At 37.1% G+C, this 22,110-nt stretch overlaps 1 protein-coding gene across 1 annotated transcript in view; it reads left to right on the top strand.

Annotated features, from left to right (window-relative positions):
- The window catches only part of LOC107594031 (plexin-A1-like), a 235,444-nt gene that overhangs the window by 170,606 nt on the left and 42,728 nt on the right, over window positions 1-22,110 (top strand). The window contains exons 12-18 of the mRNA XM_016283960.1: window positions 1,979-2,169; window positions 8,514-8,665; window positions 9,245-9,365; window positions 11,201-11,337; window positions 15,364-15,531; window positions 20,553-20,646; window positions 21,806-22,042. Of these exons, the coding sequence (XP_016139446.1) occupies window positions 1,979-2,169; window positions 8,514-8,665; window positions 9,245-9,365; window positions 11,201-11,337; window positions 15,364-15,531; window positions 20,553-20,646; window positions 21,806-22,042 (1,100 nt within the window). The remainder of the gene's footprint in view (window positions 1-1,978; window positions 2,170-8,513; window positions 8,666-9,244; window positions 9,366-11,200; window positions 11,338-15,363; window positions 15,532-20,552; window positions 20,647-21,805; window positions 22,043-22,110) is intronic.

Genomic DNA, 22,110 nt, shown 5'->3' with positions numbered 1-22,110 from the left:
ACAGATGTATGCTTCACTTTGGTTGGATGGAGTGGTAGTAAATAAATTAAAGTAAATTAATTCATAAATGTCATTTCAGTTTATGATAGCATTTCTGTACTACTTTTCAAAAGTTTGACCAAAAGTGACAGCATAGACATTTATAATGTTCCAAAAGACTCCGGTTTCTAAAAATGTTGTTCTTTCGAACGTTCTATTTATCAAAGAATCTTTCGGAAAGAATGAAAAGGGTGGCAGCAGAGAAAGTGTGGTTTTGGGTTCACATCTCGATGGCTATCAACCTGACTCTCCAAATAACTCAAGATGACCGCTTTGGTCATTTTGGGTCGAGTCCAGGTCCATTTGTTGCTAATATTTCAAGTGTCAGGCTGGTAAAGAGCTATTTAGAGAGAGCGGTGAGTGAACAGTGACTCCAGAGGACCATTCAATTGATCTCCACACCTGGGCCAAATCAAGATCTCAGCACCTTGACTGATGGTGACGCATATCACGTGTTTCCATTCTTCTTTTTCCCATCTCTTTGCTGTCTGCGAAACATAAAAATGCTACTTTCAGGTCCAATGTTTGTGTAATATCCTGTCTGCTCGGTTTTTGAAGGTAGCACAGATGTATGCTTCACTTTGGTTGGATGGAGTGGTAGTAAATAAATTAAAGTAAATTAATTCATAAATGTCATTTCAGTTTATGATAGCATTTCTGTACTACTTTTCAAAAGTTTGATCAAAAGTGACAGCATAGACATTTATAATGTTCCAAAAGACTCCGGTTTCTAAAAATGTTGTTCTTTCGAACGTTCTATTTATCAAAGAATCCTGAAAAAATTGTATCACAGTTTTCACAAAATATTAAGCAGCACAATTGTTTTTAATACTGATGATAATATATATATATTTTTTCTTGAGTACAAAATCGACCATGTTAGAATGATTTCTGAATGATCATGTGGCACTGAAGACTGGAATAATGGCTGGTGAAAATTGAGCTTTGCAATCATAGGAATCAAATTTTAATGAAATATAATAGTAATTAAAGAAAATTCACAATATTCGGTTTTTACTCAAATAATGTTCTGTTTTTGATCAAATAATTACCGTTAACAGGTATTGGTTGCGTGGATAAACTCATCTGTGACCTTGGACCACAAAACCATTCATAAGGTTCCATTTTTTTAAATTAAGATGTATACATCATCTGAAAGCTGAATAAATAAGCTTTCCATTGGTATATGGTTTGTTAGGATAGGACAATATTTGGCAGAGATACTATTTGAAAATCTGGAATCTCAGGGTGCAAATCTAAATATATCGCCTTTAAAGTTGTCCAAATTAAGTCCTTAGCAATGCATATTACGAATCAAAAATTAAGTTTTAATATATTTACAGTAGGAAATTTACAAAATCTCTTCATGGAACATAATCTTGACTTAATATCCTTATGATTTTTGGCATGATTTTTTTGCATAAAATTTGGCATGATTTTTGGCATAGAAAAAATTTGGATAATTTTGACCCATACAATGTATTGTTGGCTATTATATATATATATATATATATATATATATATATATATATATATATATATGACATTACCGTCTGATACCATTAGTTTACCTTGGTACTGCTTTTTCTGTTAATTAAACAAGCCACTTCTAAAGTTTTACATGATTTTACCACATTAAAAGGGGTGTATTTAGGCAGATGCAGGTGGATCACTGTAACTCAAGCCTAAAACAGTAGCAACAGCAATATGAAAAAGACACACTGGTGTTTAAACAATAATCACATTTATTAAGTCTAATAATGATGATAAACACTTCTTCAGTCGAGTAATATAGTTCATTAGCTCAACTGTAGAAGATTTATGGTTGCCAAGCAACTTGGCTCATTAATATAGAATTCATCTGATGTGCGGTCACAGGTTTTGTCCTCTGCTCTGCGTGCTTATTTATCCCTGTCTTTATCTCTCTTTCTCTCGGCAGCGCACCTGTACAAGTGTTACGCCATGCGGGACAGCTGTGGGATGTGTTTGAAAGCGGATCCTCGGTTCGACTGCGGCTGGTGCGTGCAGGAGAAAAAGTGTTCTCTGAGACAGGAGTGTGCTCCTCCAGAGAGCATCTGGATGCACCCCAGCGCAGGAAACAGTCGCTGCGCGCACCCCAAAATCAACAAGGTAGCACCCGCTCCCAATCTGTCACACCCCATTTAACACATTCAGTATTTACAAGGCTGTCAAACACACTTTTTATTGTGTTGAAGGTTCTTCAGTGGTGCTTTGCATCTTATGTTCAGCAAAGAACCTATTAAGTAAATTCTTTGACTGTATTAGGTTTTTAAGCAGCTTTATGTTTCCTTTAAAGATTATTTTTACATTTGTGTACCTAAAATGTATACATTATATACAATGTATGACATCTGTTAGAGGAAACAGAAGTCCTCCTGGGCACCATTGTGGTTTTGTTAAAAAAAAAAAAAAAACTATGGATTTTAAAGAAATAAAATGAATTATGCATTTGTGGCATAATGTTGATTTCCACAAAAAACAAAACAAGTGTTGTCCTTCAAAATCATGGCTATGGTGAGGCACTTACAATGGAAGTGAATGGGACCAATTTTCGGAGCATGTAAAATCAGAAATGCAAAGCATCTATAAAAAAATGTAAGCACTTACACTACTGTTCACAATTCAGTTAGATATTTAAAATGTTTAGTTTTTTTTAAGTCTCTTTTTCTCACCAAGGCTGCTTTTATTTGATCAGAAATACAGTACAGTATTATTGCGAAATATTATTGCAATTTTCAGCATCATTCCTCCAGTCTTCAGTGTCAAATGATCCTTCAGAAATCCTTCTAATATGCTGAGTTGCTGCTCAAGAAACATTTTATATTATTATCAATGTTGAAAACAGTTTTGCTGCATTTTATTTTAGTGAAAACTGTGATGCATTATTTTCAGGATTCTCTGCTGAATAGAAGTTTCAAAAGAACAGCATTTATTTGAAATAGAACACTTTTGTAACATTATAAATGTCTTTACTGTCACTTTTGATCATTTCAATACATCCTTGCTAAATAAAAGTCTTTTCTTTCCCAAAAATAAAACATTTAATAAAATAGAACTTACTGGCCCCAAACTTTTGAACGGATTGTAACTTCACACAAACAGGTTTAGTGTGTGTGTTTTTTTTAATGTAAATTGTGTTTGTCCTGAGGCTATGTAATTGAAACTATATAATTATATAATATGATTAAGTTTTTAAACATGTATGATTTGGCCCCATTTACTTCTATTATAAGCTGTTGTAAGTTTAGTGTCATATTTACTAAACACCACTGTTTGTCACATATAAATTTAGAAGGTTTATTATAAAAGTTTTTTTGAACAAATTTGTGTCGTTTCCCTCTTGACGTCTCATCATAAAAGTCCATTCATAGAAGCCATACGTACTTCCTGTATGCTAACGATGGTGTACTGTTTCTCAGTTTCTATAACACAGACGCTCTTCGTCTAAGAAAAGAAACAATAGACCTCCATTTTAGGTTTTCTACAGCAGCCGTGCCAAACAAATCCCTCGCTGTGCTTTTATTGCCGTGCAGCGGTGTATTGATGCTAATATACTGTGGTGTGCCAGTGCTGGCAGCTGGCAGTCTGTGAGACAGCGGTGTCTCTCAGTAAGATTAGCCCCTGATACTGGGTAATTGCCAGTGGCACAGTTGCTAATCCGTTAGCTCATGCCTGTCTCTCTGCTTACTTATCGCTCTATAACCAGAGCTGAAAGCTTGAATGAAGGAAGAGGTAGAGACAAAGAAAGGGAATGGTGTATGCTTGTTTTCAGTTCACATTGAATCAGCTGATCGGTTTGAACCACCGAGTCTTCTGAAGTCCTACGATAGCTTTATGTGAAGAACAAAGTCAATTTTAGTAGTCATCCACAGATTTTCCTCTCCAAAGTTGCTCTCAAATCAGATATTTGTTGTCTTTAGACACATGACATTAAGCATTGTAAATTCTATCGGTCTCGTGACTGAACATCATTGAAAACGGTGCCATGTTTGATTTAGAGTTACAGTGATGAAAATGAAGTTGTGAAAGACGGAAATACAATGCATTTAATGTGTTCAAACCAACGGAACTCTGTAAAACAGTAACACGGGCTGCACTTCCTTCACAGACTCATTTTTGGGCATTTGTGGTATAGCTCTGATGTTATTAGAGGGAATACAGAAGGGTAGTGAACAACGTCCAAAATAAACACTCGCCAAATGTGAGTAAAATTGTCTTTGTAGAGTAAAGGGAGTTGGTAGCAAGTTGGCCCAGTATTAGGCACTCAATGGTTTAATTCAAATTTTGAGAATGATAATTTGATATTTAGCAATGCAAATCAAACCATCCGCTAAATAGTCAGTGGGGATATTTACCATCATTAGTTTACGTAGCATACTTAGGGTTTTATTCCTTCTGAACTTAATGTTTTTATCAAGATATCAGTGTTAGTATTATTTAAATACTATTATAGTTTTTTTGATTTTGTATTTAATTTGTTACATTTTTATAGCAATTTTGTTTTGTGCTTTTGACATTTTTATTTTAGTTTTAGTGATCCAGTTAGTAATTTTAGTACATTAACTTCAGTGTTTAAATGTTGTCTTGTTTAATTGAAATAACTTTAAGCTGACGTTTTTCATCACATTTCAGCTTTTTTTGCAATTAACAGTTAACTTTATTAAATTAATTTTAGTTAACAGTACAAATCATTTATTGGCCCTGAGCATTACGTTTATATATAATATCCTAACTCAAGTAATAGTATGCTATCGCTATATATATTCTTGCAGTCTGTCCTTTCCTACCATGCTCATTCCCTTGCTTCTCCTCCATTCACGTCAGAGTCATGTGACTTAGTATATTAGCCTGTGGATAAGCTTATAATTTCATTTGGAATAGAGTATTTAAAATGGGATTTTCTGTCTCTGTCTCCTTAGAGAGACCCCTGGGTATGTGTAGTAATTGAATTTGCTTTATGTCTGTCTTATTGTCTTCTGTTTTGCGTCTCAGTTGAAGCTGTCTGCTGACGTCAAAGTTGTGCTCTTTTTTTCTAAGGGCCATAGAAGTTTATAATACCTGGATAGAGCTAGCCGTTAGCTTTCCCATTCATCTCAGTGGCAGTTACCATAAGTTTTGCAACATACCGAGTAGACAAACCCTTACAATCATGGGGAAAATACCTTTCTAAGCTGCTCCCTAGCTCTTGTTTTTCCCAAAATGCACCTCTTTGGCATCGATATCTTATTAGCTTGCTCAGAGTGTAGATTTTCTCCATTCCTAATTACAGCAGAGGAAAACGCACCTAACCAGGGGCAACAGCAAGGTTTCTTCTAGCAAACAACCTTCTCTTTATCTTGGATTTTCTCTCTCTGTCACACACACACACACTTATCACACCTCTGTCAACAGTAAGCAGCTCTGATAAGCTTTGACACTGAAATATGTAAAATATACATGTTGTTCTGCCTTGTTTTTCATGCAGCAAGATTAAGTCAGACAGGCAACGAGAGGTGGTAGGCCTCTGATTGGATGATTTGGTTTGCGTTCTCCTCATGTAGGTAAAATAGTCTTAAGCCTCACGTTCCTTTAGGGAGACGGACTTCTGCTGCCGCCCATCCAAGTCTGGCCATGATTGGACACCACCAAGCTACATGTAAAACAACCCCTCTGAAACCAATTACAGGCCGCTTTCCCCTCCTTGTTTCGTTATGCTGTATTCTTTATTGGCATCGTTCTGTACAAAAAGCCAATTTTTTGACTCTATGGTCTACACGAGGCTCTAAGATTGGCTTAGGGGGAGAGGGATTTGAGAACATATGCTACAAACTAGCAATATTGGATGGGAAAATAGGGAAAAAAGGAAGCAAATTAGGGCCCCGGAAAGCTACATAACTGAAGCGACAGATATGGCAGACCTTTGATGCATTTTTCCATTCTTCAGCAGATTGGTGGAGGCTCTATAAATAGGAGGTTTTCTGGGTGAAATCCCAAGTGAAGCTGTTGTACCCGTAAGCAAAGACACTTAACCTCAATTACATCAGGAAGCATGCAGCTGTAGATGTACGGAAAAGGGGGTGTCAGACAGAGCTGTGTTCCATGTCTGGCTGAACAGCGCAAGTAGATGTTTCAACCAGTGGAATTTGACTGCGATTTGTTGCCAACTGTTTTTTTTTCATGCTACATTTCTGTGTTTGCCAAAAGATGAAAGACACCTTGCTGATGAAGATCAGGGAAAGACTGACAAACAGACAGACAGCAGACAAATGCAACATCAGGAAAGCGTTAAGCCTCACATACCGTGCAGGTGGCTTGTGGGCGGATGGGATCTGGAAGACGGGGGTCTTCAGACACCCCAATCTGCCTCTATTCTTTTCACCCGCCGTCTTTTCTGAGTCCTCCCACTCTCCCGCCATTGTCATCCTCCCACCTATTGGCGGAGGGCTGGGGGAATACGACATACAAACAGTAATAATCTCGCCACTGGAAACCGGCAGGAGGCTTGATGCATTCTGGTGCACTTTAATCTCAGTAATTGCATATATTTTTTGAAATGTATCGTTACCCAGAGCTGATAATGAAGGGAGATTTACTTAACTGTGTATAATTTAACAAGGTCCTGGGGGAGAACGTGTGTGTATATTAGTGTTCTCCCACTTGTGTTGAGAGATATTATTTTTATCTATCATTTCGCTCTAAGGCTGATTTAATTAGAAACGTATAAATTGTTTTTTTTTTTACATAATAAAAGACATCTAATTTAGGTTAATTTTACTGTAGTCCCGAGCGACAGGATTCAGTCCAAATTCTGTGATTTTCAGGTCAAGACAACTGTATTACAGTACATGCTCTATCAAAACAGCTTGGATTTAATTTTGCTTCTCAGGCTATTGTATTGGCATTGCAGTGTGGACTGAGGCATTATAACTGTACTGACCGGTTACTGGAGTTTTGCGAGGCCAGACTTGCATTATGTTGGCTCTACATTGCAGCTTATTTTGATCAATATGTGAAGCAACCAGCCTGTGCTGTTTATGGAATTTGGCGAATCCAGTGAATTGTTGTTTCTTAAAAGTGCTCATTGTATCAATACTCCCAGCCTTGTTCCAGGCATAAGGAAGTTGCGTGTAGTCAGCCAAGCCAATCTGAGTTGGCCAGCTCTGGCCAGTTATATATGCAACAGGTTTGTACACCATTCAGAACTGAATTGAAAATGCCTCTCAAATTCCATCTTTGAATTCAAGAATGTGGAATTAAAATTACTTGAATTTCAAAGAAATGCATATACCATTTACCATTTTATGGTAAATGCTTCTTTGACAAACCAGGATAAAGAAAGGTCAAAAATTTAAAAGCCGGGTGGTTGCATGGATGGATGGATGGGTTGATTCTACTAATAATAGATATATACATAGATAAACAATTATTTTATTTTATTTGGTTTGCTGTTTTATGGTCAGTTAAATCTTCTGCTCTATTTTATTTAATTTTTTTATGCACCAAAATGAAAAACATGTAACTTACCAGAAAACTGTGTTGAATTTCTTTCAATTTAATTTTTTTCCGCCATTCCAGATCAAATTCTACTTCGACTTCCTGTGTTGTGTGGCCAGTTTAATTTAGATTCCAGTTGAAAGGGAATTATTTTTCAGTTGTCAGTGTGGCTGAGGCACTATCAAAATTAAAAACAGAATTTCATTGCAAATATTTTAATTTCACACTTGTTGAATATATGGTTTGCTATGCTACATAATTTTCCACAAAGGGGTCCCCCAAGGCTCTATTCTAGGCCTCCAGCCATTGTGGCAGTGATGCAGTCGAGGCCTGGCTCCAGGTTTCTGTGGAGACCTTGTGGTCGGGAGATCAGGCGTACAGAGTAACTGTAATTACCTCATGATGGCTGTTACGGAGCGCCGTCCTGCTGTTACCACTGCACATCATTCACCATATTTGTTTTGTCATGCCATACCTGTACTCGTTACGGAGAATAATCCAGCTAAATAAATCACATTATCCTACTGCCTTGCGCCATACGGCTCTGAAGCGTGGATCCGGGAGCCTGGGTAATAAGTTTCAATTAGAGGATGGATGGAGGGAGGGTTGGAGGGAGGTGTCTCACCAAGCCCAGCATCAGGGGCTTCTGCTCCCATGCGCCAAGGGGTGATTTGTCTCCATTAAAATGCAAGGCATCTAAGTTTGTGTTGTAACTGCGAGACTATAAGGAGGTACAGGGTTCAATGCCAAGACCTATCCACTGACCAGAGGTCCATTATATGTTCTATATGTTTAAAAAAAAATATATTTTTTAAATGCCCAGACTATTTTTTTTCTACATTTCCTGGTCTTGTTGTCTGCTCTTCTGCCCATCATGGCATCAAGTCCAAAAAGAAAATGTGGTTTGCTGTATAATGGTCAGTTAAATCTCCTCCTCTATCTCTAGTCAAACTAATGTCTCTATTTTCCTCATTGTACAGCTGTTTCCTGAGACCGGTCCACGGCAAGGCGGAACCAGTCTCACCATCACCGGAGAGAACCTGGGTCTGCAGTTTAGAGACATCATGACAGGTGTTCGGCTGGGAAAAGTACCCTGTGTTCCTATTGAAGAGGAATATGTTAGTGCGGAAAGGTGGGTAAAACAGTTTTTTGGCTTCAATTTGTCTGTCCTGTTTAATACTGTGAATCTGCTTTGAAACAATCGCTATTGTATAAAGCACATAAAAAGTGACTTGACTTGATTACTGCCATATTTAATTTTTGGCAGAAATGAAAACGAGACTTTGAGGAATAGAAATACAGTGTGTTCTGTGCATTCTACAACATGTCAGTTGTTCAGAAGATCTATAGGTCTATAACACTCTTACGTTTCACTGTATAATCTGTCAAACTCAGTCCACAGAGTGCATTTTTAATGCATTGTTAGTTCTGGTTACTGATTATTCTTTCAGCATAAGTGTCTAGTAGTTCCATTTAACACATTTTACCACATCTAAATCAAGAATCCTTGCAGTGTAGAAAATACAGAAAAAAGTCTTCCATCTGGGCCGACTAATAAATCAGACACAGATTAATTATAGTAATAATATTTACTTGTGCTGTATCATATAAATCCATCCATTCACCTTCGTCCCCTTGAGGACTTTGGTAACTTAGCGGTGCTGTTAATCACAAACCCTAAAGAGGATTCCAACGTTTTGCTCTTCTGCAGGATTGTGTGTCTGCTGAATGATGCCACAGGATACCGCGTACAGGAAGCCCAGGTGGAGGTATGCGTGAGAGACTGCCTGGCTGACTACAGAGCCCTCTCACCCAGGGCTTTCACCTTTGTGGTGAGTGTCTAAGAGTCTGGAGACACTTAATCCTACAGATACATTCAGATCTGCCTGTCTTTGGATAATTTAAATGCAAATTGGATGCATATAATTCCAAACTTGCGAATAAATGCACTACCTTTATTTCTAACATTCTATTAATCAGCTTTGTCAATACAGGAATAAATGACATTTTAAAATGATACATTTAAAATTAAAATTATTTTCACCTTCAAAATGATGTATGATTTGTTGAAATCAGACAAAAAATGCCTGAGCTACACCCGTTTGAAGTCGATGAAGTCAGCAAAGTCAATTCTGAGAAAAATCGAGTTAAACTTTTCTAAAGGTTCCAAAGAAAAATCACTTGGCAACGTTGCATTGTTTCCTCCACTTCCTTTCTCAATAATAATTACTATATTAATAAATCACAATATAGCCATTTTTTTATTTTATCTTTGTCATTAACTCTTTCCCTGCCATTGACAAGTTATCTCGTTTTTTAGAAGAAAAGGCTTCTCCGCCAAAGACGAGTTTTTACGGCTTTTCGTGTTTTCACTGTTATACACTCGGGGGTGCTATTACACATCTTCTGAACGAGTACAAAACCTCCCGAACAAAAAACACACATGACGGAGAAACAGCGATCTCTTATGTAAACAGATGCATATGAAAAATAATGCGATCATCAGAAACAGACAGCATATAAATGAAAACTGCATAATGTTACAGAGTAAGATGTTGATCCAGGAAGTGGTATATGTCTGTGCAAGCTTTGGAGGTGTTGATGGAAGAGATTTACTGGATTTATGCTTTGATAATCGTACTGAATATTATCAAGATGTAGTTTTTGATAAAAAAAAAAAATTCTCACCCTTTTGCTCAAAATTATGCATTTTTATGAAACCTACCTATATTCAAGTGTTGATAAAGTGTTGATAAAAAAGAATGCTTTAAAGGTCCCATATTGTCAAAACTGAAATTTCCTGGCTTTTTTCATGATAACTGAGGTCTAGGTACTACCATATAAGTTTCAAAACAGTCAGTCCACAGTAAAATTCACACAGCCTGCATAAAGTAGCTGTGATTTTTCACGAACCGTTGTGACTTCCGTAAAAAGTTGACGTCAGAACTACACATTCACCGCCTTCAGTCACCACCCTGAGCACCGCCCTCAGTCCCAGTCTCCTTTTGCCAAACCCCCAGACAACATCGCGTCCATGCCATTACTGAGCAACGACAACACGGAAACATGTCGAAAAGGTTAACTTTAACCACGAAACCAGATCGGCCGACCTGTAACGTTACACTCTCACTCAAAGGATGGACAATCTGACAGGATTGTTACTATGAGGTGGATCACATCTAACGTGTATAGTAAAGACAAACTCACCGTGTCTATCTAGCATACAGCAAAATATACTGGAGGCCATCAAATTTTAGTGAAAATCATCAAAATCGCTGGCGGTGGCTGGCAACTTTTTTCAAAAATGCTGGCGGGGAAAGAGTTAAAAGTAAAAACAGATGCAAAAAAAACATCAACAGTAGAAGAAATATAAGAAAGAAACAAATAATGCATATTTTACATCTAACCAAAAGCATTCAAGTAAGAAAAACAAATAATAAAATGCAAAAATCACTTCAGTGGGCTATGGGCGAACATAACAGACTTCTTTTAAAAACTTTAAAAAAAAATTCCAACCCAAAACTTGTGAATGGTAGTATGTATATCAGTATTGAATGAGGTTCTACTTGCAAAGAGTTTGTGGCTTTATACATTTTAATAATAATGTTTGCAGTAAGATGCCAATAACAAACAATGTGCTTCTTCAATATGTAATTTTCTTCCTTAGACGCCGTACTTCACACGTGTTCAGCCCGGTCAGGGACCTCTTTCAGGGGGAACCAGAATCACTATTGAAGGAAACCATCTCAACGCTGGCAGCTCTGTTGCGGTCAACATTGGGCGCCACCTTTGTCACTTTAAAAAGTAATGCTTTTCTTTATCTCTTGTTTATCTTTTTGTTGGTGCCATTGTTTAGCAGTTTCCCAATACTGAAAAGAAAACTCTAAATTGTGAGATATAAACTAGCAATTGTGAGAAAAAAGTGAAGTGGAAAAATAAATCACAATTTTGAGATGTAAAATCTGAATTTTGAGAAGAAATTCTGAGAAAAAAAGTCAAAATTGTGAAATGTATATACTCATTACAAATTTATAACTGGAAATTCTGAGGAAAAAAAGGCAAAATTGCAAGATGTAAACTCATAATTGCAAGTTTATAAATGGAAGTTTTGAGGAGAAAAGTCAAAATTGCAAGATGTAAACACAATTACAAGTGTATAACTGGAAATTCTGAGAAAAATAATTCAAAATAGCAAGATGTAAACTCACAATTACAAGTTTATAAATGGAAGTTTTGAGGAGAAAAGTCAAAATAGCAAGATGTAAACTCACAATTACGAGTTTATAACTGGAAATTCTGTTGAAAAAGGCACAATTTCAAGATATCAAGCGTAGGGTTAGTTCTGGCAGCTGACTCTCAGCTGATCCTCATCAACCTATGGGAATACGACACCTATCTAAGTATTCATATATAAGAATTTTGAGAAGAAATTCTGAGAAAAAAAGTCAAAAAGTCAGCAGTTATCGCTGCTCTCCCTGCTCTCATCCGTGCTAGGCTGCATGGATGCGCAGGGAGTTCTTGCCCAGAACGGAACCATACCGCCAATCCAAACTGTATGCTAATTGTTAATCATCTGTGACGATAGTGGTCCTGACAGAAGTAAACTCACAATTACGTGTTTATTACTGGAAATTTACAATTGCAAAAATGTAAAACTCGCAATTGCGAGATATAAACTTGCAACTTCTATCTAAAAAGTTATAATTGTGAAATATTAACTTGAACTTGCAAGAAAAAAATCTGATTTGTGAGGTAAGTCACAATTATCATTTTTTTTATTCCGTAGCAGGAACAAGCTTCCATAGTTTAATAATAAGGCAAAAGCCCCAAACTATGAAAAAAGCATACCGTTGTCTGTTTGGCTGCCCTTCTGTCTGTCCTGTTATCGTTTTATCCCTCCATCTGTCTGGCTTTCTTTCTAACTTTGTGTTTCTGTCTGTCATATAGTTTCTGTTTGTTTGTTTGACTGTTTTATATGTTCCATAGGCTCTGTGCCAGTCGTTTTGATAGTTAGCCTGTTGGCTGTTTTGGTGTAGCATTTGCCAACATACAGTCTCCACTCGCTTGTTAATGTGGTCCTTTTTCTCTCTCGCTCTCTCTGCTTATTCGTCTGCCAAGTTGTCTCCCTCTGTCTTTATCTGTATCCTTCCAAAAAGCTGTCTTCCGGCTTCTCACCTTAGCACGTCCACCTGTCATTCCGTCAGTCAAAACGCCCATGCGAGATATAAACTTGCAACTTCTATCTAAAAAGTTATAATTGTGAAATATTAACTTGAACTTGCAAGAAAAAAATCTGATTTGTGAGGTAAGTCACAATTATCATTTTTTTGATTCCGTAGCAGGAACAAGCTTCCATAGTTTAATAATAAGGCAAAAGCCCCAAACTATGAAAAAAGCATACCGTTGTCTGTTTGGCTGCCCTTCTGTCTGTCTTGTTATCGTTTTATCCCTCCATCTGTCTGGCTTTCTTTCTAACTTTGTGTTTCTGTCTGTCATATAGTTTCTGTTTGTTTGTTTGACTGTTTTATATGTTCCATAGGCTCTGTGCCAGTCGTTTTGATAGTTAGCCTGTTGGCTGTTTTGGTGTAGCATTTGCCAACATACAGTCTCCACTCGCTTGTTAATGTGGTCCTTTTTCTCTCTCGCTCTCTCTGCTTATTCGTCTGCCAAGTTGTCTCCCTCTGTCTTTATCTGTATCCTTCCAAAAAGCTGTCTTCCGGCTTCTCACCTTAGCACGTCCACCTGTCATTCCGTCAGTCAAAATGCCCAGGCCCGGGTTTTTTTTTTTTACCCCTCGGCGTGTATCTACAGCATAAAGAGACACTTTGAAGGCAAGAACATCAGCCACGTTATGGCACAGGCAGTCCCGGTCGATTGTGCGCTTCCGTTTGTGGACGGGGACAGTGAATGAGTGTCCCTGCCGTCCGCCTGTCTATCTGTAGCACCAGACCGCTCTGCATTGCAGCGGAGAATAAAAACATTGTCTCGCTGCCAAGTCTCAGACTTGAGAGAGGGAGAGAATGAGGATTACCGTGGTTCTCGCTGACTGAGACGTCAGCCACACCTGGTCTCAGAGCCAGGGTTCACTTCAGAGAGAAAGTCCACTTCCTGTTAACCCATTGTGCGAGAGTGTTAAAGGGATAGTTCACTCAAAAATGAATGTTCTCTCATCATTTACTCACCCTCCCATTGTTCCAAATCCAAACCTGTATTTCTTGTGTGGAACATAAAAAGAGACATTTTGAATAATGTTCACGATGCTCACTTCAGTGAAATGAAAATGGATGGAGGTCGAAGTAGATTCATGCCCCAAAAAAGCCACAATTAAAGGAATTGTCCACCCCAAAATTAAAAATTGGTCATCATTTACTCACCCACGTTGTTCTAAATCTATATGACTCTCTTTCTAGTACAGAACACAAAAGGAGACATTTTGACGAACGTTCACACTGCTTGCTTTAACACAAAGTCGATGGAGAATAGGAGTGTTCATGGCCCAGAAATCAATCAAACAATTAAAGGGATAGTCCACCCAAAAATTCAAATTCTGTCTTTATTTACTAACCCTCGTGTCTTTCTAAACCTGTTTGACTTCCTTGTGTGACTTTCATTCTTCTGCTCTGAAACACTTGAGAGACATTTTTCAAAATAACAACTTTTATAAAGACAGAAAACCAAACATTTTGGAACAACAGTAGGGTGAGTAAATGATGACAGAATTTTTGCCTAGATTGTTCCTTTAAAGGATTATAAAAGTCGGTGCCGATAGCCTTGTGGGCAGTGCACCGACATACAGCGCTGTTGCGCTACGGACGTCCCGAGTTCGAATCTCAACTCGAGGACCTTTCCCGATCCCGCCCCGCTCTCTCTTCCACTTTGCTTCCTGTCAGCTCTGATCTGTCCTATCATAATAAAGGCAAAAACAAATCTTTAAAAAAATAATTATAAAAGTAGCACGTACGACATTTGCATTATATTTTAATCCATAAAATATCATTGTATGAGGACCAGTCTAAATTCTAATAAATTATTCACTGAAAGTAATAACAAGCACCTATTGCACTTTCATTGCATGGAAAAGAGCAGCTTGGACATTTTGTAAAACATCTGCGTTTATGTTTTGCGGAAGAGATAGTCAAACAGGTTTCAAAAGACATGAGATCTTCATTTTCAACTCAAACATCCCTATCATATGTTCTGCTTCTTTTTTCATGTGTGTTTTCTGTCTTCCATTCATAATATCCAGTGAATTCATATTCAAATTTATTCTACATGTCTGTAATCCAAATTACATATTTAAAATGCAAAATCTCAAAAAAATATCCCAAAGCAATGATTGCGTTTTGCACTTCATTCCGTTGAATGTCTGTATATTTTACCTTTGAGGACATTTCTGGCTTATCCACTCCACAACTCGCACTCTTTGCACTCTTTCCATTTTTTTTCTTTTTCTTTTTTGTTTGTGACAACCACCTTGTCAAAATATGTGCAGTCTTCAGAGGATTTCTGGGGTGTGCATCTTGAAAAGCGTTCCCATGGCAACGTGCTAAGGGGACGTGCATGGAGATTGCAGGCACGTCTCCAGTACAGGAGGAGAGAGTAAAGCAGACAGACAGACAAAAACAGAGCCCAATTCTTTGAAACCCATATGGTTGTTAACACAAATGATGGAGCTTCAGCAAACATACTTAACTCTGAGTACAGAATCTGTGTTACGATGAAATAGGAATGTGATGACATGCTTGCACGGCACATGCTCTGATTGTGATGAGAATTACAGTAAACATTTCAGTTGCTCTTTCTCTAACACACCTTCCTCCATGATTGTAGGCGGAGCTCTAAAGAGATCGTGTGCGTGACCCCAGCCGGCGTGAATGTGGGAAGCACTCCAGTTATGGTGGACATTGACTCTGCTGAGCTGAGGAACCCTGAGGTGAAGTTTAATTACACAGAGGACCCCACCATCCTGAAGATAGACCCGGACTGGAGCATTGCTAGGTAGGCGACACAACTGTTACATGGCCCATTGTTTGAGTTATTAAAATTGAAACATTGTGACTTCAGAATAGAATGGAAGCCTGACTACAATGTTGTTTTATTGGAACCATGGCCTAGAGGTTTGTTTATGTCCCCTAATACATTGATCAGTGGGCAGTCATGGAGGAAACACGAGTTTGAATCTGTTTCCTGATCTTCTCCGCTTTATTCCTTCATTGTCCTACATCTTTAAAAAATATACTTTTGTTTGTTTGTTTGTTTTATACTTTTTGTTTTTATGAAGATGGAGAACAATGTTTCGGTAACTTTAAGGTAATTTTAAGTAGCATACATTAAATTTATTTTAACTATATTGTAGATTTAAGGACCATATAAATCAAAGATGGTAACAGTAACAATAATGATAACTATAAAGTTTTAATAATCATTCAAATCCGAGATAAAAAAACGAGAATAGGGATGGTCACACCACAATTATAACGATAATGACATAGAGGAACAATACCTTTGATTACTTTACTTCACGTTTAAAAAATTTTTGCTTTTTTTTTGTTGTGGCATTGTGGTTAGCATATGTGCCCCAAAACATAGTGTTATGGTGCTCATGTGGTAGTCATGGGTTCAAATCTGGCCCACTTTGCATCCCAGTTCACCTGTCATCATTTTCTGTCATCTTTCTACTTTCTCTCTTAATAAAAATGGCAAAATAAAAAAACGTAGCAATTCGTTCTACCTCGCTGAAGGAAGTTGGAACAACAAAGAAGTAATAAAAATCAATACGAAGTCATTTGTTTAACACTTTCTCTTGACACATGAGCAGAACTCATTAAGAGGTTGAAAAATGAGATTCTATTAGGCGTCGCTCTAGAGTCGCTCCCTTCACGCCATCAGACGTCTGCACCTGCGAGCAGAGCTGCTGTCAGGTGGTGTTTTTGCAGCTTTCCAGGGAGGAGCAGCGATTTGCACTAAAGCATGTCTGGTCTGTCGTTGTCGGGGGTGAAATAAAAACAAGTCTATAGAAACACCATCAGCGGTATCAGATGGGGCAGGCAAGATGGAGCACTTATCACCTGCAACTTCACTGCTCCTGCGGGTTATAGAGCGAGCTCTTTAAAAGCCTGTAGATGAAAAGAAGCTCTCAACACTCCCTCTCTTTCTTGCTCCTTCTCTCTTTCTATCACTCACTTTCTTATTTACCTTTGTGTGGTGTCAGCGGTACGCTCTCGGAGAGCAAAAAGGTGAAAAATGTAAAGCTATATAGCGAAGCTATTGACTTTATGCACTTAGCAGGCATCTGTGTATAACAACTGTTAGTTTCTTTTTGCTTTTAAAGCGGTATTTGAATGACTTCTGATGTTTCGTCCAGGTTATGTTCCTAGTTTCGTGTAACCAGACCGGCGACTAAACAGAATAAGGTCTGGTTTGTTTTATGATGCAAATCCAAATTTTGCTATAAGTTTGATTGCAACATATAATCATTACTGTTAAGAGTGTTCACCGTCTGTTTGATTACATGACATTAACTAACTGCTTCATTTTTACCGTACATTTCTGGCGTATGGACATCAACTTGAGATAGTCACCACTGATAAGCTATTACTAAATATAATGTAGAAACTAAAATTTTCTGTAAAGCTGCTTTGCAACGATTTGCATCTTGAAAAGCGCTATACAAATAAACTTAAATTGAACTGGTTTACATTACGGCTTAATAGCAGCCAAAAAAATCCTGTCTTAGAAAGAGATTGTCTAAACATCAACACAGTGATATATTTAATTTGGCACAAAATGGTATATACGTATTGTGTTGTAGTACTGTGTGCATGTAGACACGTGTATGTGCTGTGTGAAAAAAAAGTTGTTTTTTTATATATATATTTGTATATATATATTATTGTAGAATTCTATCCTGTACTATTGTCTCTTATCTGTACTATATATATACTGTATATATATATATATATATATATATATATATATATATATATATATATATATATAGTGTTGTGTGGACAGAATAATTATTTAACATTACTCGTCTTTACATTGACTTCTATAAAATATATCTGAAACAATTACATTACAATTATATTACACACATTTTTGACTTAATTTTTGTCAAAATGTTTGTTTCATGTATTGAAAATGGAAAAATATTTGTTTTTATATTTAAAAATGATTTAATGTATACAAATTTTATTATGATATGTATGAAGTGCCAAACAGGAAATAATTATATAAAATCTGAATATATAAATGTAAATTGTGAATATATAGAAGTGAATAAACTTAAAACTATATATTCAGATGTACTTCTATATATTCATGATTTACATTTTTATGTTACAATTTGTATCTATATATTCAGATTTATAACTATATATTCGGATTTACGTTTATATAGCAGATTTAGAACTATATATCCTGAATTATATATATTTATTCAGATTTATAAATATATATTTTAAATTTACCTCTATATATTCAGACTTATAACTATATATTCAGATTTACTTTTCCTATATTCATAATTTACGTTTATATATTCAGATTTTATATAATTATTTCCTGTTTAGCGCTTCATAGATATGGTATATTTTAAATGTGTGTGTGTGTGTGGCATTATATTTGAGTTTGATTGAAGAAGTTCCTGGCTTTTTTCTCTACTCGCAAAAGAGTTGTGAGTCGGTTATGTCACGACACACACATACTCACAACTGTGTCTGTGTGATTGTGTGTTTTGTTGCTGACCCAGGCCGCCACAGTCAAGCATGCATTCTCTCCACCAAGCCCTGCTTTGAACGGGGCCATTATCCCCCAGGAGTGTGTATCGTGGTACCTTTCCCCCCTCCATCTGCTTCAGAAAAACAAACACACACACTCAGGGATCAAAGCAGTACCGGAAATGACTGCGCCTGTGCAGAAGTCGCCCCTAGCTTGAACAGACATAACTGGAACCCAAATGTTGTGGCCCCAGAGCCTGTTAGTGTGCGCCGACTGAAGCTGTATTGATTTGAGCTGAAAATGCCCTTCAGGGCCACGGCGCAGCAGGTGTCACAGAGGCAAACATGCAGAGACATCAGCGGCGGTACGGTGCGAGACTCAAACTCACAGACCGCCTATGTTAACAAGCTTGTGAACACAAGACGTCAGTATAGGGAACCCTAGGCAAATTAGTATCTTGAAACGATTTTGTGTTCAATAAGTCTAAAAAACAGGTGCTGAAGGTACATATAGCATCATAAAATAAAGATTGATGCCAAGAGATCAAAAGTTAGGACAGACCAGAAATAAATCAAGAAAGGTCAGGCCCAAAACTAGCTATGCTAGTACATATAGTTGAAATAAGTTGAGCTGTTGACATATTTTCAGCTAGCACATCTGGTTTAATGTCGTTTCTAAGGTGTCCTCTTGAGTACTGAGGTCGGTTGCTGCCACAGTAATACAATAAGAGGGCTGCATGCTTGCAATACATCGAGTGTACAGTTGCATACTTGCAAGCATTGTGACTTGAATGAGATATCTTTTCAGATAGTGGTAGGCTGAGGATCTATTTGTAGGCAGTGTGTCCTTTTTCTTGTTCCCTGAAGCTTGTGCCTGAGTTAAGAGGGATTTTTCACTGAGACAGCCAGAGAAAAGAGAGACTGAAAGAACTCCACACATACAGTGTGCTGTGAATGAGCAGGTCTCCAAAAACATGGTAAGACAAGCCGAGCTCTAGGGTTAACAGATTTCCTGTTGAAACAGGACGTTGGGACAGGGTGAAGTCTCTTTTTCTAAATAGCCAGTAGCATTTTGTTTACATCACAGCCTGGCAAATTGTACTTGAAATATCACAATTGATTAAAAAGAGGCATGTACATTTGCGGGAGGGACATTCTCAGTCTAGATGTAGATTTCTACCCACCAAAAATCTCTCATTTAAAAGCATTTTTGGCCAGAATTGAATGAATTTTAAATTAGTACAGAAGTGCGCTAGCATATAGTTAGCCTTGAAGCTAACAGACGCTGACTGAAAGCTATAAAACTCTTTTTGATTTGATGGGCTCTGTGAATATCATCTAATCTGTTACGACTTATGAAATGGGTGCCGCATATGTAGAGGTAGAATGTCTTTAAACGCCCGGATCTTCACGAAAATCCTTTTTGTGTAAGTGTACAGTTGCATACTTGCAAGCATTGTGACTTGAATGAGATATCTTTTCAGATAGTGGTAGGCTGAGGATCTATTTATAGGCAGTGTGTCCTTTTTCTTGTTCCCTGAAGCTTGTGCCTGAGTTAAGAGGGATTTTTCACTGAGACAGCCAGAGAAAAGAGAGACTGAAAGAACTCCACACATACAGTGTGCTGTGAATGAGCAGGTCTCCAAAAACATGGTAAGACAAGCCGAGCTCTAGGGTTAACAGATTTCCTGTTGAAACAGGACGTTGGGACAGGGTGAAGTCTCTTTTTCTAAATAGCCAGTAGCATTTTGTTTACATCACAGCCTGGCAAATTGTACTTGAAATATCACAATTGATTAAAAAGAGGCATGTACATTTGCGGGAGGGACATTCTCAGTCTAGATGTAGATTTCTACCCACCAAAAATCTCTCATTTAAAAGCATTTTTGGCCAGAATTGAATGAATTTTAAATTAGTACAGAAGTGCGCTAGCATATAGTTAGCCTTGAAGCTAACAGACGCTGACTGAAAGCTATAAAACTCTTTTTGATTTGATGGGCTCTGTGAATATCATCTAATCTGTTACGACTTATGAAATGGGTGCCGCATATGTAGAGGTAGAATGTCTTTAAACGCCCGGATCTTCACGAAAATCCTTTTTGTGTCTCATCGCCAAAAGTGATTATGGGATATATTACCTCTGCTCTGTTTTGCCTCCCTTTGGGATAAAAAAAGCTTGATAGACTGATATTTCTTGAGATTTCAAGGCCAAGTGTTGAGCTAGACAGTATGATTGGGTTATTGTGCGAGATCTGTAGCCATCATGTTTCGATGATGACTTCCTGTTTCTCTTCCCAGCGGTGGGACTCTGCTGACGATCAGCGGCACCAACCTGGCCACCATTAAAGAGCCCAAGATCCGTGCCAAGTACGGCTCTGCCGAGTCCTTCCATGTAAGTATCCTGTTTCCTTGTCCTTTCCTGACATCTATAGGCTCTTCCATACTTTTTTCTAATGTTCATCTCACAAAAGCTTCCACGTGTTCCTCTGCCGCTGTGTTGCTTAAAGGACTCTGTAACAGCGACACACAATACATTTTTATCTTGAGAAAGGTCACAGAAGTGTCTCTGTCACTTTTTGTTATTTTCTATTTTAAAAAAATGTTCTCGCAGTCTCAGAGTTTAAATGACCCCTGTGTTCCTCATAATCACATTAACAAAATGTTTTAATGTAGCATTAGAATGATCTGACATGCCTTCTGCTATTACAAAACATAATTTTTGTCCCATTTAATTGTAATTAGGGTCAACCAATTAAATATTTTATCAATATATTGATATTATCGATATTAAATCAAATTAATTACTCAAAATATGTAATGCAAATAATGTTATCTTATCTATCTATCTATCTATCTATCTGTCTGTCTGTCTGTCTGTCTGTCTGTCTGTCTGTCTGTCTGTCTGTCTGTCTGTCTGTCTGTCTATCTTTTTTTCCTGAGAATGACCAAATGATCAATAAAATGTTCAAAAGACAGTTCTAGAAATCAACAACAACAATAATAAAAATCTTAATAATAAATTATTATTATTTAAGTAGAGTCAATCAAATGTTTAAATCAAATTAATTGCATAATATGTGTAATGCAAATAATGCAATGCATTTATATTATTTATGTATTTAGTAAATAAATGTATTTAAATATTTATTTTTATTATTTTCTTTTTCTGAGATTGACCACAGATAGAGATCATTTAAATGCATTACATTATTTTGCAGATAAATCAAAAATGCAAAAGAAGGTGGTTTTAAAAATTATTATTAATAATAATAATAATAACAGTTATTGTTAATAATAAAAATGGTTGTTTTTGTTAATAATTCAAATAATTCATTACATTATATTGCAGATGAATAAAACATTAAAAAGATTAAAAGTGGTTCATAATAATGTTTTTGTTGTTTATTTATCAATGGATATTGTTTTCATATAATTCTGATTATTTCTTATTATAAAAAAAATAACATTTATACTTAATTTGTATAATGAACACATTAAATTGACACTGTTGTTTAAATTCAGTTTTGTCTCTGTTTTCCTATTCTACTCAGAACTGCACGGTTTTCAACAACTCTGTTATGGTCTGTCTGGCCCCGTCGCTGGCTGATTCGGATAGAGTCTTTGCTGAGACTGGCAGCGGACCGGATGAGATCGGCTTCTACATGGATAATGTCCACGCCCTTGTGGTCGTCAACGAGAGCTTCAGCTACTACCCGGACCCCGTCTTTGAACCCCTCAGTCCCACAGGCATTCTGGAGCTCAAACCAACGTCGCCCCTTATCCTGAAGGTACACATCACTAGCTTCAAGCAGTTGATGAATTTGTGGTTATTGATGTGAGGTTTATGTGGCCAATT

Source organism: Sinocyclocheilus grahami, unplaced genomic scaffold, assembly GCF_001515645.1.
Source record: "Sinocyclocheilus grahami isolate Dianchi unplaced genomic scaffold, SAMN03320097.WGS_v1.1 scaffold178.1, whole genome shotgun sequence".
In the NCBI taxonomy this organism is placed as follows: domain Eukaryota; kingdom Metazoa; phylum Chordata; class Actinopteri; order Cypriniformes; family Cyprinidae; genus Sinocyclocheilus; species Sinocyclocheilus grahami.
This window is presented reverse-complemented; position numbering and strand designations above follow the sequence as displayed.